The sequence below is a fragment of the Procambarus clarkii genome, chromosome 12 (genome assembly GCF_040958095.1).
Source record: "Procambarus clarkii isolate CNS0578487 chromosome 12, FALCON_Pclarkii_2.0, whole genome shotgun sequence".
Lineage (NCBI taxonomy): Eukaryota > Metazoa > Arthropoda > Malacostraca > Decapoda > Cambaridae > Procambarus > Procambarus clarkii.
Genome location: NC_091161.1, coordinates 13,876,439 through 13,893,856, shown reverse-complemented (window position 1 = coordinate 13,893,856; position 17,418 = coordinate 13,876,439). Strand labels below are relative to the sequence as shown.

At 39.0% G+C, this 17,418-nt stretch overlaps 1 protein-coding gene across 1 annotated transcript in view; it reads left to right on the top strand.

Moving 5' to 3' along the window:
- Positions 1-7,021: 7,021 nt before the first annotated feature.
- Positions 7,022-17,418, top strand: part of LOC123748909 (guanylate cyclase 32E) — a 99,617-nt gene continuing 89,220 nt past the window's right edge. Inside the window, exons 1-5 of the mRNA XM_069323309.1 lie at positions 7,022-7,162; positions 9,491-9,537; positions 10,259-10,367; positions 14,613-14,697; positions 17,302-17,418. The exon at positions 17,302-17,418 is cut by the window's right edge and continues 39 nt beyond it. Coding sequence (XP_069179410.1) covers positions 10,282-10,367; positions 14,613-14,697; positions 17,302-17,418 — 288 coding nt within the window. The 5' untranslated portion in view covers positions 7,022-7,162; positions 9,491-9,537; positions 10,259-10,281. The remainder of the gene's footprint in view (positions 7,163-9,490; positions 9,538-10,258; positions 10,368-14,612; positions 14,698-17,301) is intronic.

Sequence of the window (17,418 nt, the reverse complement as noted above, 5' to 3'; positions counted from 1 at the left end):
CCGGAAGATTAATGATTACGTCATCTGAAGTAACAAGAAAGCAGAAGTAAGGCGGTCACAGGTGGAAGGTACGGTTTCCCTACAGAGTACCGGGACTCGCCAATAGAAGGTCGCAAAATTGTCTCCTTTGGCCTAAAGTCGGCGGTACGAGGGTATACACAGTTGGTGTTTACGGCCTAGTAACCTGGTGACATCAAGAAACGCCTGAGATGACGTGAGCAATGATGGAAGACGAGATTCACCTGTTCTGCAAACAAGCAACCCGCCTCTACGACCTTCTAACATCACTCCTGCTAAGAGACACCGTTGGTACATCCAGTTCTGCTCTGCTGTGGTCATCTGCGACAAGTTTAACATCAAGACTACCGTGTGAACTGTGATTGATATGAAGGCGTGTGGACTGTCGAGAGCAAGATTAATGGCCGAAGTAACAGTATTCTACAGCTGTCACTTGGCACTCCGCTCTACTACACTCTGTCGTCATTCAAGAGTACCGGATGGGAGTACAAGAGGACCAGGTATTGATGTCTACACATGAGAAGAAGCAAGATCGACACCGTCATCGTCAGCGACTACATTCAGCATCCAGCAGCATCGATTTTTTTTTTTCGTTTACTCAATATGAACAATTGATACAAACAACAAAGTTGGCTCTGAACATCTGTGTAAAGAACATCTGGACACTTTTGTTTAAATGTTGAAAAACAGAGTTAGAATCACAATATTTTTTAAATGTTGAAAAACAGATTTAAAATAATTCTGGTATAATATATGAATTTTACTCTATAAATTGGTCAGTAATCAAAATCGAAGCCCCTGTGTAATTGTCTCAGCCCAGAACAAACGGTTATGGAAAATTATGTTGTGCTATTTTTTTTTCAGAATGTTTGAACACAGGAGAGGCGGACCAATATAAACATTGACACTTCTAGTGAGTGAGAACACTTGGCTGTACAGTCAGCTGAAACCTGTGATATAGTATAGGAATTTTTTTTATTTTAGATACATGTAATAAACGTTAGGTGTGTTCCTTGATGGGGAGTGGTTAGTACACGGATGAGTACCTGATAGTTCCGTAGTACGCTCCCGGATGACTGAAAGTTCAGTCTGATGATATAACTTTAATGTTTGTTTGAGCACGGTGTGGCCGGCTCTAGAGGACACATGGACTTGGCTGGTGAAGAGCCAAGAGAGTTTAATAGCTAGTTTTTGATGGTAGAGTAGGGACATGTTATTTAGCTATGTCAGTAAGGGTAGGATGTATGTCTCCTGATATTGGAGGATTGCTGTCAGTTGACAGCTGAGAAATTTATGAAATATGAACATGTTCATTATGATGTTGGACTATTATTTGTCAAATTTTATTAGTTAGGTTAGCTTTTGTTTGTGGCATGAGTTGAATTGTGGGTTTGGATACTAAACCTCGTGAATTTTAACAAATTAACAAGGTTTACTAAGTGCTTGTGCGGGGGGGTTGTAACAAACTAGGCTGTTGTAAGAATTATCCAGAGGGGTTTATCGACAAAAGAGAATGGGAAGCTGAGCCGCATGGTGACCTGACCCCCAGGGGAATTCGCGGTGGAAATAACCGACGCTTTGTTCATATCTGCGTATAATGAATCATCCTATAGTATTCAGTAATTTAGAGAAAATTAGCCTTTATTCATTTTGCATTAAAATTGTATTGTATAATAGTACTGGATACAATATCAAGAGTATTCTAATTATTGAGTTTAAGTCACCATCAGTGACGTCACGAATCAGATCTAACTTTTGAGGCGGAGTGACCGGCGGTCATAGGTCAGCAGGGTTGACATGTCTAATATTTCTCAAAGTTTTAATAACCATTTTTGTGATCGGGAACAGCTCTGCCGTTAGATGTTTGTGTAATCTAATTAAAGTAAAATAATTCAACCAGTCTGGATCAATTCAGTACAAACAGAGGTTAATTGTTATAACTTAAACCTTGCTAGGAACTGGGTAGAACTTTGTCTAGGCGGAAGGATACAATACTCTGTCTGGGGTAGTCCAGACAAGGAAAAAAAGCAGTGTGAATACGGGAGCAGCTGGGAGAGGTCAAACATCTTACCTCTCCCCAAGACATCTAGCTGGTCGCCCAAGGTATAGTTGCTATGGTTATGTATAGAAATAGTCTTCTCATTTGCCATTCAGGTCAAGTAGGGAGTGTTAAAGTGATAGGGAGTGAACACATTTAGATTTTGTTTTAGTTTTCTTTTAATAAATTAAATTTGTTATTAATTTGCATTTTATTGTTTCCATTTGGTTATGTGTAAACTTGTCCTGGTCACGTGGTCCACACGAGGCAGAGTTGCATTGGGCGCCGATTCTAACATCGAATCGGAATTATCAGTACCGTGTAATTTATTCCACACTCAAGGTCATCGTTTATAGTGGGGATCAAGCCCCTAGGTTGATTAATTAGCGTGATCGATCCAGACCTCGATCATTGCTCTTGTATTACTGGTCTGGTGGTGGCAGCAGAGGTGACTCTAGGGTTTTGTTCAGAGCTTAGGTCACGTCATACTGGGTGTAGAATCCTAAGTCGGTCAATCGTCTTAGGACCACGTGGCGTGGAGTTGGCTTTGTTAAAAGTTTTGGAGTCCCTTGGTTTAGAAATAAAAGTAAGAATACGGGTAGAGGGAGTAGAAAGAAGGAAGTAAAGAGAGAGGAACCAAACCCGTGTTACAACTAAAGCCCCGAAATCATCTCAAGATAACCTCAAGATAACCTTCTGACGGTCAAATTGCTTTGTCGAATCTGTCTGTGGATGGAGGTGGCTTCCACAGGTTCTTCTTTTAGTGGATTCCACTGGTCTCATTTTCATCTCCAGCTTCCACTTGATCCTACTCTCTTTTAAGTTAAAGAGGCTGTCTTTGTCTACTTTGTATGTTGCGATCATGTCCCCTCTATGCTTCTTGTGGCCTCTATGGTTCGAATTCAAATAAGTTTATTGACGTGTAAATACACACAAAGGGATGAAGTAGCTCAAGCTATTCTCACCCCGTTCAGTACAACGTGTTCATATATATATATATATATATATATATATATATATATATATATATATATATATATATATGGAATTTATGAAGTATTTTATTGGGTTGCACAAAGAATGAAGTTCAGAAACTGGAACACACACACACAATTGCAAACATGATATCAGATATCTGGAGATGATATCAGAGATTAATAACCTGCAAGCATCACTGCCCTACAGGCAGTGACGTGGGAGATATTATTAGTGAACGATGATATTCAGCTTCTGATATTCACAGCATCACACATATTACTGTTGCTCAGGTTACCTGAGGTAAACTTGGCACAGGTTACCTGAGGTAAACTTGGCACGGGAGGTATTGACTGATTGGCAAGAAGGTAAAGTTGATGAGATCCCTCGAGAGAAATCAGGGGCCAGATTCACGAAAACAGTTACGCAAGCACTTACGAACCTGGGGCCAGATTCACGAAAACAGTTACGCAAGCACTTACGAACCTGGGGCCAGATTCACGAAAGCAGTTACGCAAGCACTTACGAACCTGGGGCCAGATTCACGAAAACAGTTACGCAAGCACTTACGAACCTGGGGCCAGATTCACGAAAACAGTTACGCAAGCACTTACGAACCTGGGGCCAGATTCAGGAAGCAGTTACGCAAGCACTTACGAACCTGGGGCCAGATTCACGAAAGCAGTTACGCAAGCACTTACGAACCTGGGGCCAGATTCACGAAAGCAGTTACGCAAGCACTTACGAACCTGGGGCCAGATTCACGAAAACAGTTACGCAAGCACTTACGAACCTGGGGCCAGATTCACGAAGCACTTACGCAAGCACTTACGAACGTGTACATCTTTCCTCAATCTTTGACGGCTTTGGTTACATTTATTAAACAGTTTACAAGCATGAAAACTTGTCAATCAACTGTTGTTATTGTTATAAACAGCCTCCTGGTGCTTCGGAGCTCATTAACTGTTTAATAATTGGAAACAAAGCCGCCAAAGATTGAGAAAAGATGGACAGGTTCGTAAGTGCTTGCGTAAGTGCTTTCGTGAATCTGGCCCCAGAGGTTTAAGATATTAATAATACCTTTTTCACGTAGGCTATTTATTATTACCTAATAATGAAAAAGGGTATTAATATTTAATGCCCTTTTCACCCTTCTCACAAGGAGATATATATTCTGTCATTGCAAGAAAGGGAAACGGGCTTTGTCTTGGGCCAAGGAACTGTAAATATCTTGAGGTTATCTTGAGATGATTTCGGTGCTTTAGTGTCCCCGCGGCCCGGTCCTCGACCAGGCCTCCACCCCCAGGAAGCAGCCCGTGACAGCTGACTAACACCCAGGTACCTATTTTACTGCTAGGTAACAGGGGGCATAGGGTGACAGAAACTCTTCCCATTGTTTCTCGCCGGCGCCCGGCATCGATCCCGGGACCACAGGATCACAAGTCCAGCGTGCTGTCCGCTCGGCCGACCGGCTCCCTAATCCAGCTTGTTGACTAAACCACACACTAGAAAGTGAAGGGACGACGACGTTTCGGTCCGTCCTGGACCATTCTCAAGTCGATTCCGGGATCGAGACTTGAGAATGGTCCAAATATTGTCCAAATATGTCCAAACATGTCCAAATATGGTCCAAATAAGACTTGAGAATGGTCCAAATATTGTCCAAATATGTCCAAACATGTCCAAATATGGTCCAAATAAGACTTAAGAATGGTCCAAATATTGTCCAAGTCGATTGATCACAATCGACTTGAAAATGGTCCAGGACGGACCGAAAAGTCGTCGTCCCTTCACTTTCTAGTGTGTGGTCTGGTCTAGGAACCAAACTTAGTTTCTCTCTTTCAGCCACGTTATTGTGACTCATCGCCTGCATAATCCAGCTTATGATCAATAGTGGCTATTTCCACCCTGCACAATAACTTGACTTAGCTTGAGAGTCATTCTGTGGTCATATACGTACAAAACACACTGCACACAAGGAATAAACAATTGATTTTAATCAAACAAATCTTGTACAACGAGGAAAATACTCGTTATTCTGGAAGAGCAAAGTTACTCACAAGCACAGAAGACAATCATAAAATACCTAAAACTATTTTCACCGTTCTTTTGATCATTAATAAAACAAAATAAAATTACTTTTATTGGACAATATTTGGTCTTGCAGGCTGCCATTAGCTCTACACACTTGCATAAAATTGCAGAGTCCGGGAGGAAAATCAATCCCAATTTAGTATGATAATGTTTCAAATAGAATACAAACACACACACTTGGTCCGGGAGACATCTCCCGTCACGCAGGGTGCAGTCGCGCCTCCACAGATCTCCAGTATCAGCACTTGATACTGTTAATGGCTCAAAAGGGCCATCACTTACGGGCTATTCATGCCCGTGCCACCTCTTGGGTGGCTTAATCTTCATCAATCAATCAATACAAATGATTGCAAATGACGTCAAATCACATTTATGCAATTCAACTTGAGCAATTAACAGCCCTCGTTAACTACATTATGTTGGGGTTGTTAGTGTGATTAAATACATGAAGTGTTGGTCTATATATATTTTTGGCTTTACTTCTCGGTATATATAATTTTATATATTTATATAGAATATGGTCAGACAGACAGGCTCGAGTAACCCTATATATAATTCTCTCCTGCCTATATATGTCCAATACTTGACCTGTAAAACTCCTTCTGAAGATGTATTAATATACGAAAGTACTTAAGGAAATTCCTGTTTCAATTTTCCTCCGTGGTCTGACACTGTCACATTTTTAATCACGTGTTTATTTTTCGTGATTTACACACACACACACACACACAGTTGGATCATTGATCCTACTCATATCGTATCTTTTCATGGGAGTATCTTTGTCATGGGAGTATCTTTGTCAAAGGAGTATCTTTCCCAGATGAGCAGTGAGAAGTCAAATGGCCATATTGTTGAGAGGAAACAAAATAGTCCCCCCTCTCCCCCTGCAGTGAAGAGGATTTATCGTAAGGGATTATTTTGATCTAATCCCTCACCGTAAGGGATGCCAGAAATCCTTTTTTTTCCAAATATATAAGAAATATTGGAAAACTTCAACTAAGAGTCATTTAAACACAGTCTCCCCCTGCGGCAAAAAAAAGAAAATGGGAAAAGCGTCAGAATATTAATTTAAATTTATTTTATTACTTTGTTCGTGAACTTTAATTACTGCTATGTCAGTGTTGTAATTAAATTCTATGTAATATCTAAATAAAATCAACTTTTATCATTAATTTGATTATAATTATTGAGATTTGTGTTATGACTTGAAATTATTATTTTTCTTAGTTTTCTTATTTATTATTATTATTGAGAAAATTCGTAAGAGCCGTGATGAGGATTCGAACCTACACACTGGGCCCACTCCTGGGAGCTGACAGACCAGCTGTGCAATGTTTGCAACATTCTGTCCTAACATTTCGTTATACATTTTTGTTGCATTTTATTCTACGCTTCGCCTGTATTTTGATTAGAAAAATTTTTTGTTACAAAATTTTCCTCAACATATTTTTTCTGTATTCTTACATTTTTCCTGCATTTTGGTCTATTTTAAGTGTTCCATTTTGTTCTGGTATTTACATACTGTATTGTGATACATTGTTTTATTGTTTAAAACTCGCTACCTGGAACAAAAAGTTCCAAGGAGCACTGGCTATGGGGCCTCGTAGCCTGGTGGATAGTACGCAGGATTCGTAATTCTGTGGCGCGGGTTCGATTCCCGCACGAGGCAGAAACAAATGGGCAAAGTTTCTTTCACCCTAAATGCCCCTGTTACCTAGCAGTAAAATAGGTACCTGGGTGTTAGTCAGCTGTCACAGGCTGCTTCCTGGGGGTGGAGGCCTGGTCGAGGACCGGGCCGCGGGGACACTAAAGCCCCGAAATCATCTCAAGATAACCTCAAGATAAGCCCATAGTATACATCTTGTCTCTGTTGTTCTCTCCCGTGAGCAGTCTACGTGCTGGTGGCGTCATTCGAGGTGCAGTGGGACTTCGTAGTGGCTCTGAGGGAAGAGGTCGGCCAACAGCTACAGGAGTACGCCATAGTCACTATTGACGACGACAAGTACCTGGGTGCTGATCAACTTCAGGAGATGAGAGGTGAGGTTGGAGAGAGAGAGAGAGAGAGAGAGAGAGAGAGAGAGAGAGAGACGGTACCAGAGGTCTGAGGCAAGGTATAATATGGCCAGGAATCTGGGTCAATATATTTCCTTTTGTCCTGAACTTATCAAATCTGGAGGAGTCTAAATCTAAATCTAAATCTAAAATGACCTCGCGCGTCGTCATTCAGAATATTCTTACCTGATTGTAACAACATTTCCTGAGTGATTGTAGATAATTTGTAAAAAAAACACAAGATTTCAGTTTCTTTTACCTATTTTTTCACTAATTAATGGATTATTTTTTACATTATTATGATTGTACAAGTTGTTATTTAGAAATAGGATTGAGTATCTTTCATTTTTTTGGGTTACATAATTATACAAACAGATACCTACATCTCATCAATGCTTCAAGACTGAAAAAATACACTATGGTAAACAATTATATAATATAAAATACAAAATATAGTGATATAAGATATCATATATTTACATACTATCTAAATTACTTGCATATAAATATCCCCTAATTAAATTAAGAAAATACTGACGTATTTTTAATGGCTTAATAATTTACCTTTGTCATACAGACAAGTCTACGGGATCACCATAGCCCGTGCTGCTTGGAACTTTTTGTTCCACGTAGCGAATCTTAAACAACAACAAATTGTCTTTGTCCCTTCTTATTGTTTAAAGTGAGTTATCTCTTTATTTAATCTTTATTTATTTATAATATTTGTTATGTTCAGATTAGTTCTTTCTCTCTCTTAATATATTTATATTTCGGTATAGATAACCTTCTTTCAGTATAGATAACCATTTTGATAACCTTCTTTCAGTATAGATAACCACTTTGAGAATCTTCTTTCAGTATAGATAACCTTTTTGATAACCTTCTTTCAGTATAGATAACCACTTTAAAAATCTTCTTTCAGTATAGATAACCATTTTGATAACCTTCTTTCAGTATAGATAACCATTTTGAAAATCTTCTATCAGTATAGATAACCATTTTGAAAATCTTCTATCAGTATAGATAACCATTTTGAAAACCTTCTTTCAGTATAGATAACATTTTTGAAAACCTTCTATCAGTATAGATAACCTTCTTTCAGTATAGATAACCACTTTGAGAATCTTCTTTCAGTATAGATAACCTTTTTGAAAACCTTCTTTCAGTATAGATAACATTTTTGAAAATCTTCTTTCAGTATAGATAACATTTTTGAAAATCTTCTTTCAGTATAGATAACATTTTTGGAAATCTTCTTTCAGTATAGATAACCTTTTTGATAACCTTCTTTCAGTATAGATAACCTTTTTGATAACCTTCTTTCAGTATAGATAACTTTTTCGATAACCTTCCTTGAAAAAATAAAATGACTGTCTTCCAGTCTACCATATTTAAGTTAAGTCTGTCTTAACAAATTAAGAATCAATTATCTACTGTACCTCAATATATAATAATCAACAGTAAATTGTATATAAGTTTTAGTAGATATAAATACAATTTTAATTCACATTTTAGTTTAAAAGATTCTTTTTACGTACCAATTTACATGGTCTGAATATAGCGGCAGATACGTAAACATGAACTTTTTTTCCATATAGAAACTCTGTTCATCAGTTAACAGCTTAGCTAAACCGTTCTATTCTCTTGTTAGATCGTATTCTATCGATCTATAACATAAGTTGGCGTTTTAAGGATAATCAATTCTGGTCTAGTTTGACCCATACTGCAGTCTATCCTCCTAAGGTTTACCAACGTTAAGAAAACGGTCAGTTTAAAGTGGTCTCTCCTTACCTTCCAGAGGACCCAAAACAGAAAACGGGACAATACGTAACTTTCGCCAGCCGCTTCCATTTTCTAGTACGACAATTTTTGGCCGTATGTAGAGTATTCGTCAAAATTTTGGGTCTTATGTAACGCATACGAGCGAAAAACGTATATTATATATATATATATATATATATATATATATATATATATATATATATATATATATATATATATATATAAATAACACAAATATATATATAAATATAAATATATTAATATAAATAACATATATAAAAAACGTATATTTTTTAGAAAAACGAAAAACGTATATTTTTTTATGGACGGGAAGCTTATTTAAGGATAAACTAATGTATTCACCTGAGAGATCGCTGGACCATCCACATCTCTCCCATATTCTTTACAAACTATTTATTTCTTTCGTTTTTACTTAGCAGTTTATATATATATATATATATATATATATATATATATATATATATTTTCAATTTAGTTTGTTTCTCCTAATTTTTGTTTCTATTTTCTCAGAATCGTCTAAACATTCCTATGACTACTGTCTTTACAATTTGTTTAAGGTAATTTTATTAGTAATTTTTTGTTAAACAACTTTTTCATTGTTTTAACCAGTTTTAATTCCTATATTGAGTTCCAAAACATAATAATATTATAATTATTATACGTAATAGTTCCACTGAAATTAAGTTTGGAACTGAACTCTACGTCTCAAGTTCAAGTTCAAGTTCAAGTATGTTTATTGAGACAATAAATAAATACATCTCAAAGGGATAGAGTAGCTTAGGCTATTTCTACCCTCCCCCTCTACGTCCCATGGTTTCCTTATTATAATTACGTATAAATTATTAATAATATGGTTACTGTGATAAAGCAACCCGTTCTCGCAAATTTAATAAGTCAATATTGACTTATTAGTTGCGTGCATAGGTGACATACTAAACATAATAGTTTCCCTTGAAAAGCTTCATAGAAAACACCGACCTTACCTAACCTACTTAGTATGTTAAAATAAGCATCTTATAGCTTCGTAATTACAATTGTTACTTAACCTATTATAGGTGTAGGTTAGGTAATAATTGTAATTACGAAGCAATAAGATGCTTATCTTAACATACTAAGTAGGTTAGGTAAGGTCGGTGTTTTCTATGAAGCTTTTCAAGGGAAACTATTATGTTAAGTATGTCACCTATGCACATATTTAATAAGTCAATATTGACTTATTAAATTTGCGAGAACGGGTTGGATAAAGCAGCAGCTCTTAATATATTCCTATATACACAGTACCAGGCAAGGAGTTCTTGACCATGTACAAGGAGGTGCCAGACCTGTATGAAGGCTTCAGAGCCGTTCTCAAGATTACTCCTGCCTACCCCAGCAACACTAAATATAAGTAAGTTACCCATCATGTTCTGCACGTTGTAAAGAAAACGATTATTCTTAAATAATTTTTTTAAAATTTTTATGTATATTAGTTAATTTTTAAGATTTGTTAAAAAGAATTACTTGAATTAATAATTTTATAAAATCATAGCTAAATGAAACTGAGAATTAAAGTAATGATATGAACTTTTCTGCTTTTTTGTGTATTGTAATTTTGTTCGGCGTTTTAAATTACAATTATACTTGTTAAAAAGGTAATTTGAGCAAGATACACAATATTTAAATAATAGCAAAATCTGAATATTGTGTTTCACAACATGACTAAATAGAAGAGAAGCTGATCCCATGTGTTATACACATGCACAGTTCCCCAATTTAACGGAGGAGAGTGGGCAACCCTCCACCAGTAGGTCAACACTCCTATAGAGAAGTGAAACAGAAGCTTCGACGGGAGCCGAGCGGACAGCAAGCGGGACTTGTGATCCTGTGGTCCTGGGTTCAATCCCAGGCGCCGGCGAGAAACAATGGGCAGAGTTTCTTTCACCCTATGCCCCTGTTACCTAGCAGTAAATAGGTACCTGGGTGTTAGTCAGCTGTCACGGGCTGCTTCCTGGGGGTGGAGGCCTGGTCGAGGACCGGGCCGCGGGGACACTAAAAAGCCCCGAAATCATCTCAAGATAACCTCAGTAGAGTTCAATAAGTCTTCGGTATAGAGCAAGGTGAAGTGCCTGAACTGAAAGGGAGATAGACCTTAAACCACATACAGAACTGGTAGTTTAAGAAGGTGTTCATTAGGGCATCTATATAGTACTCTCAGACTCTTTTAAGTGCTGTTTGGTTTAACGTCATCTGCCTCTGGTCAGGAGAAGCAAGGTGAAGTGCTCTATTGTTAAGACCTCCCGGAATATTTTATCGAGCTCCTCACATATCTCTCTATTGTTCTCTGGGGGTATCACCAGTTTCTTTACTGTTGTTTCTCTCCTGATATGACTGTCAGGTTGGCTCTTGGGCTTCCTTTGGTCATTTTTAAACTGTACTCACAGTTTAAAAATTGTGAGTACTAACTTTTGAGTCCTGGATGGGGGGGGGTGTTGTATATTATTAAAACAAATTTAAACTTTCCAACTATTGTTAGTGTCTCGATGATCAATTTCTAAATTATTCTTTTCTAAAAAAAAATAAAATAAAGACTATCCTAAAACTTTAAAATTTAAAACTCCTTCATACTGTCGTTTCCATGTGTTTACATATTATTAGGCAATGATAATAATTCTTCTCTTCCGTAACTAATTTATATATGACTACATTATGTGTCATCACAAGACATAGTTACGACCAGGCTAATTAATGGTTCCAATTACCTGTATCGACCCACAGGTACGACAAGCGGGTAATGTTTCTTCTGCTATAGTCTGCCATGTGTCCTTCTTCCCGTTTTCTCTCAAGGAAAGCACTTACGAACGTGTACATCTTTCCTCAATCTTTGGCGGCTTTGGTTACATTTATTAAACAGTTTACAAGCATGAAAACTTGCCAATCAACTGTTGTTATTGTTATAAACAGCCTCCTGGTGCTTCGGAGCTCATTAACTGTTTAATAATTGTAAACAAAGCCGCCAAAGATTGAGGAAAAATGGACAGATTCGTAAGTGCTTGCGTAAGTGCTTTCGTGAATCTGGTCCCAGATCTCTGGGATGTTTTGCTGTCTCCATATAACATTAACACGAGCTTAAAGAATGCATAAATTATACATTATGCATCATAAAATATGCATTCTTAAGGCCTGTATCAAAGTTCCTTCAAGGCCGAACTACTTACCCCCCCCCTCCAAGGATGCACCCTGCATTGCCAATCTTTCGTAAAAAGTACCTAATTCTCGCTTCGTTATCTTCTTGACAATCTTGAGGTTATCTTGAGATGATTTCGGGGCTTTTTTAGTGTCCCCGCGGCCCGGTCCTCGACCAGGCCTCCACCCCCAGGAAGCAACCCGTGACAGCTGACTAACACCCAGGTACCTATTTTACTGCTAGGTAACAGGGGCATAGGGTGAAAGAAACTCTGCCCATTGTTTCTCGCCGGCGCCTGGGATCGAACCCAGGACCACAGGATCACAAGTCCCGCGTGCTGTCCGCTCGGCCGACCGGCTCCCTGCCGGTCGGCCGGCAATGCAGCCAATAAGGGAACAAGATCTGCTTTTTCACCTTATTCTTAGATTTTTCTCGTTATTAGATTTTTCTACTCACCTGGGCTGTAGGAGGCTCGAACAACGGACCCTCCCGTGAGGCAGATACGCTGTCGACTGGGCTATGAGTGGTCTTAATAAGGAAACTTTATTTCCACGGTAGTGTGGATGACAATGTTATTAGGTTTTCATTATTTTTTCTTCCCAGTCTTCCTCGTAATCTGTCTCTCGGGGTCTTTCTCTTCTGATGAGAGTGTATATATTGCGCTCGTGAATCATAATATAACATTGACCTGTTTCTTCCGCAATTGTCTGGCCCAGAACCCTGTGTGTGTGTGTGTGTGTGTGTGTGTGTGTGTGTGTGTGTGTGTGTGTGTGTGTGTGTGTGTGTGTGTGTGTGTGTGTCTGTGTGTGTGTGTGTGTGTGTGTGTGTGTGTGTGTGTGTGTGTGTGTGTGTGTGTGTGTGTGTGTGTGTGTGTGTGTGTGTGTGTGTGTACTCACCTAATTGTGCTCACCTAATTGTGCTTGCGGGGGTTGAGCTCTGGCTCTTTGGTCCCGCCTCTCAACCGTCAATCAACTGGTGTACAGATTCCTGAGCCTATTGGGCTCTATCATATCTACATTTGAAACTGTGAATGGAGTCAGCCTCCACCACATCACTTCCTAATGCATTCCATTTACTAACTACTCTGACACTGAAAAAGTTCTTTCTAACGTCTCTGTGGCTCATTTGGGTACTCAGCTTCCACCTGTGTTTCCTTGTTCGCGTCCCACCAGTGTTGAATAGTTCATCCTTGTTTACCCGGTCGATTCCCCTGAGGATTTTGTAGGTTGTGATCATGTCCCCCCTTACTCTTCTGTCTTCCAGTGTCGTAAGGTGCATTTCCCGCAGCCTTTCCTCATAACTCATGCCTCTTAGTTCTGGGACTAGTCTAGTAGCATACCTTTGGACTTTTTCCAGCTTCGTCTTGTGCTTGACAAGGTACGGGCTCCATGCTGGGGCCGCATACTCCAGGATTGGTCTTACATATGTGGTGTACAAGATTCTGAATGATTCCTTACACAGGTTCCTGAACGCCGTTCTGATGTTAGCCAGCCTCGCATATGCCGCAGACGTTATTCTCTTTATGTGGGCTTCAGGAGACAGGTTTGGTGTGATATCAACTCCTAGATCTTTCTCTCTGTCTGTTTCATTAAGTACTTCATCTCCTATTCTGTATCCTGTGCCTGGCCTCCTGTTTCCACTGCCTAGTTTCATTACTTTGCATTTACTCGGGTTGAGTGTGTGTGTGTGTGTGTGTGTGTGTGTGTGTGTGTGTGTGTGTGTGTGTGTGTGTGTGTGTGTGTGTGTGTGTGTGTGTGTGTGTGTATGTGTTTACTCACTAGTTGTGCTTGCGGGGGTTGAGCTCTGGCTCTTTGGTCCCGCCTCTCAACCGTCAATCAACTGGTGTACAGGTTCCTGAGCCTATTGGGCTCTATCATATCTACACTTGAAACTGTGTATGGAGTCAGCCTCCACCACATCACTGCCTGATGCATTCTATTTATTAACTACTTTGACACTGAGAAAGCTCTCTCTAATATCTCTGTAGCTCATTTGGGCACTCAGTTTCCACTTGTGTCCCATTTTGCGAGTACCCCCCGTGTTAAATAATCTGTCTTTACCCTATCAATTTCTTTGAGAATCTTACATGTAGTGATCATGTCTTCCTTAACTCTTCTATCTTCTAGCGACGTGAGGTTTAGTTCCCATAGTCTCTCCTCGTAGCTCATAACCCTCAGTTCGGGTACTAGTCTGGTGGCTAATCACTAAACCTTCTCCCAATTTAGTCTTGTGCTTGACTAGATACGGCCTCCACGCTGGAGCTGCACACTCCAAAGACTGGTCTGATATACGTGGTAAACAAGATTCTAAATGAGTTAGAAAATAGTATATTTAAATGAACTTACATATTTTCTAATCCCCTTACAGAGAGTTTGAGCAGGGAGTGTTGAATCGTGGTAAACAAGATTCTAAATGAGTTAGAAAATAGTATATTTAAATGAACTTACATATTTTCTAATCGCCTTACAGAGAGTTCGAGCAGAGAGTGTTGAATCGTATCAAGCAGCATCCCTTCTGCGTGCCCTACAACCCCAGCATCTTCAAGTACATCGAGGTGAGATGAAATGCTCCTTACAGGGGAAGTTACGGGCTCACCATAGCCCGTGCTACATGGAACTTTGTTCTGGGTAGCGAATCTTTAACAACAACATCATCCTTACAGGGAGCCGGTCGGCCGAGCGGACAGCACGCTGGACTTGTGATCCTGTGGTCCTGGGTTCGATCCCAGGCACCGGCGAGAAACAATGGGCAAAGTTTCTTTCATCCTATGCTCCTGTTACCTAGCAGTAAAATAGGTACCTGGGTGTTAGTCAGCTGTCACGGGCTGCTTCCTGGGGGTGGAGGCCTGGTCGAGGACCGGGCCGCGGGGGCACTAAAGCCCCGAAATCATCTCAAGATAACCACCCTATGCCCCTGTTACCTAGCAGTAAAATAGGTACCTGGGTGTTAGTCAGCTGTCACGGGCTGCTTCCTGGGGGTGGAGGCCTGGTCGAGGACCGGGCCGCGGGGACACTGAAAGCCCCGAAATCATCTCAAGATAACCTCAAGATAGTTGACAAGATTGATGGTGATAAACAGAGCCTCATCCACAAGGTTATTCAGTAATTTCTCCCAGACGAAAATAGCTTTGATGAGTTGACCAGACCACACACTAGAAGTTGAAGGGACGACGACGTTTCGGTCCGTCCTGGACCATTCTCAAGTTGATTGAGAATTGATGAGTGATGAGTGCAGCTCATGAGAATTGATGAGTGCAGCACTCAGCTTTGATGAGTGCAGCACTCAGCTTTGATGAGTGCAGCACTCAGCTTTGATGAGTGCTGCACTCAGCTTTGATGAGTGCACTAAATAATGCACATTTTAATATTCATTCTATTTTGGTGAAGGAGAAAAAGTTATATGGTGACCCTGATACGGTTGATGGACTTGGGGGGGGGGGATATGGTAGAATTTTTTCTTTTTTTTACTATTATTGGAAACAGTCCAAAAATTTCTAGTGGGTCAAGAACACTAGTTTCCCTTCTTGTGAAAAGTGTATTTTATATACATAATATTGTTTCTTATTCACTTGCTGGTATACATTACCACGTACTTGCGTAGGTAACGCATTCACACACACACATACATTTGTATATATGTATATATACATAGAAAGTGAACTACGCAGCTTTCCAATGTTACAGCAAAATATTTCAGTTATCCCACAACTTACCAAGTAGCCGCGCCTGTGCTCGAACCCTGATCGTTCAAGACATTACATGCCGGCCCCACTAAACCATTCTCGTTCTAGTTTCATCCCACACAAATATCTTTTTTTAAAAAAGTATTATATATATATAAACGGTATTTATTCATAAATAACTTATAATATATTATGTTTTTTTAATATATTATAATATTATTTTTTAATATATTATGATTTAATAATTATTTGTATCTAGGAGTGTGCTTCGAGCATTGTAAATGAACGAAGCATAGTTAGAGACAGTTTCGAATGCAATAAGCTGTTAGCCATGCAGCCAGCCCTTGTAAACAATCACCAAATGGTCATTAATTCTACCGCCAAAATTCCGTGTTTATATATATGAAAATGTATTCACAACTGATGGCGTTCAAATATTTTTTTTACGAACGTGCTTTGCTCATTGTGTATGTTCGAAGCACACCTCTTTAAACGCTTTGTCCTCGCATCTGACCAAACCAGATGTAGGCTTAACTATACACAACTTTCAATGGATAATAACATTTATTTAATAAATTTGTATACAGATAATAACTTTATATTCAGTTTGAAAGATTATATACACTTTGCAAAACTTTATATACAGTTTACAAAATTTTATAAACAGTTTGGGCAACATAGGAGCTTCTGTAAAATTGTTTCCTAATTTATCGTTATCAAAAATAAACAAATAAAAAAATCAATATAACCCTTTATCGAAATAAATTGTAAATCAGCGTACGGAACATTTGTTCCATACTTGCTTCCTACATTATGTGAAGCAGCCTGTTCATTACCAGGTGAATGTGGTTAACATTTCACGAAGAAGCAGATTGAAATTGATTGATGAAGATTAATCACCCAAAAGGTGGCACGGGCATGAATAGCCCGTAAGTGGTGGCCCTTTTGAGCCATTACCAGTATCAATACATGATACTGGAGATCTGTGGAGGTGCGACTGCACCCTGCGTGACGGGAGATGTCTCCCGTAGCAGATTGAAGAGTTATTAAAGCTTGGTCTCTAATTTTTTATAATATATAATATTATGTTATATATTAATATATATTTTATTATATAATATAAAATTATATAATTATAAAATTAATATATAAAATTATTTTGTTTTATAATTTTTATATTATATTTTATATCTTGTAACACTTATATTCATGTATTTATCGAGATAAAGGTTTTTAATAGCTTCAATGACTGATTCAATTGTCTCGTTCTATGTCCATAAACCAGCTGTTCATTCGTGTGATTTTGTGATTAGGTGATTTGATGAGCAAAATCGACGAAGCCAAAATGCTTCCACTCTCTCGGCTTCCATTTCCCTTACTATATACCTCACATGTCCTCTTTTACCCCTACTATCTCCTCTGACCCCCCAATCCCACACACACTGCTAATCATCTCTTTTGACGCCCAATCAACAGGTGCCAATCTTTGCCGCGCACCTGTACGATGCTGTGATGATTTATGCCAAAGCTTTGAACCAGACGCTGGCCGATGCGAACGCGGACCCGGCCAACGGCACTCACATCATCTCCCTC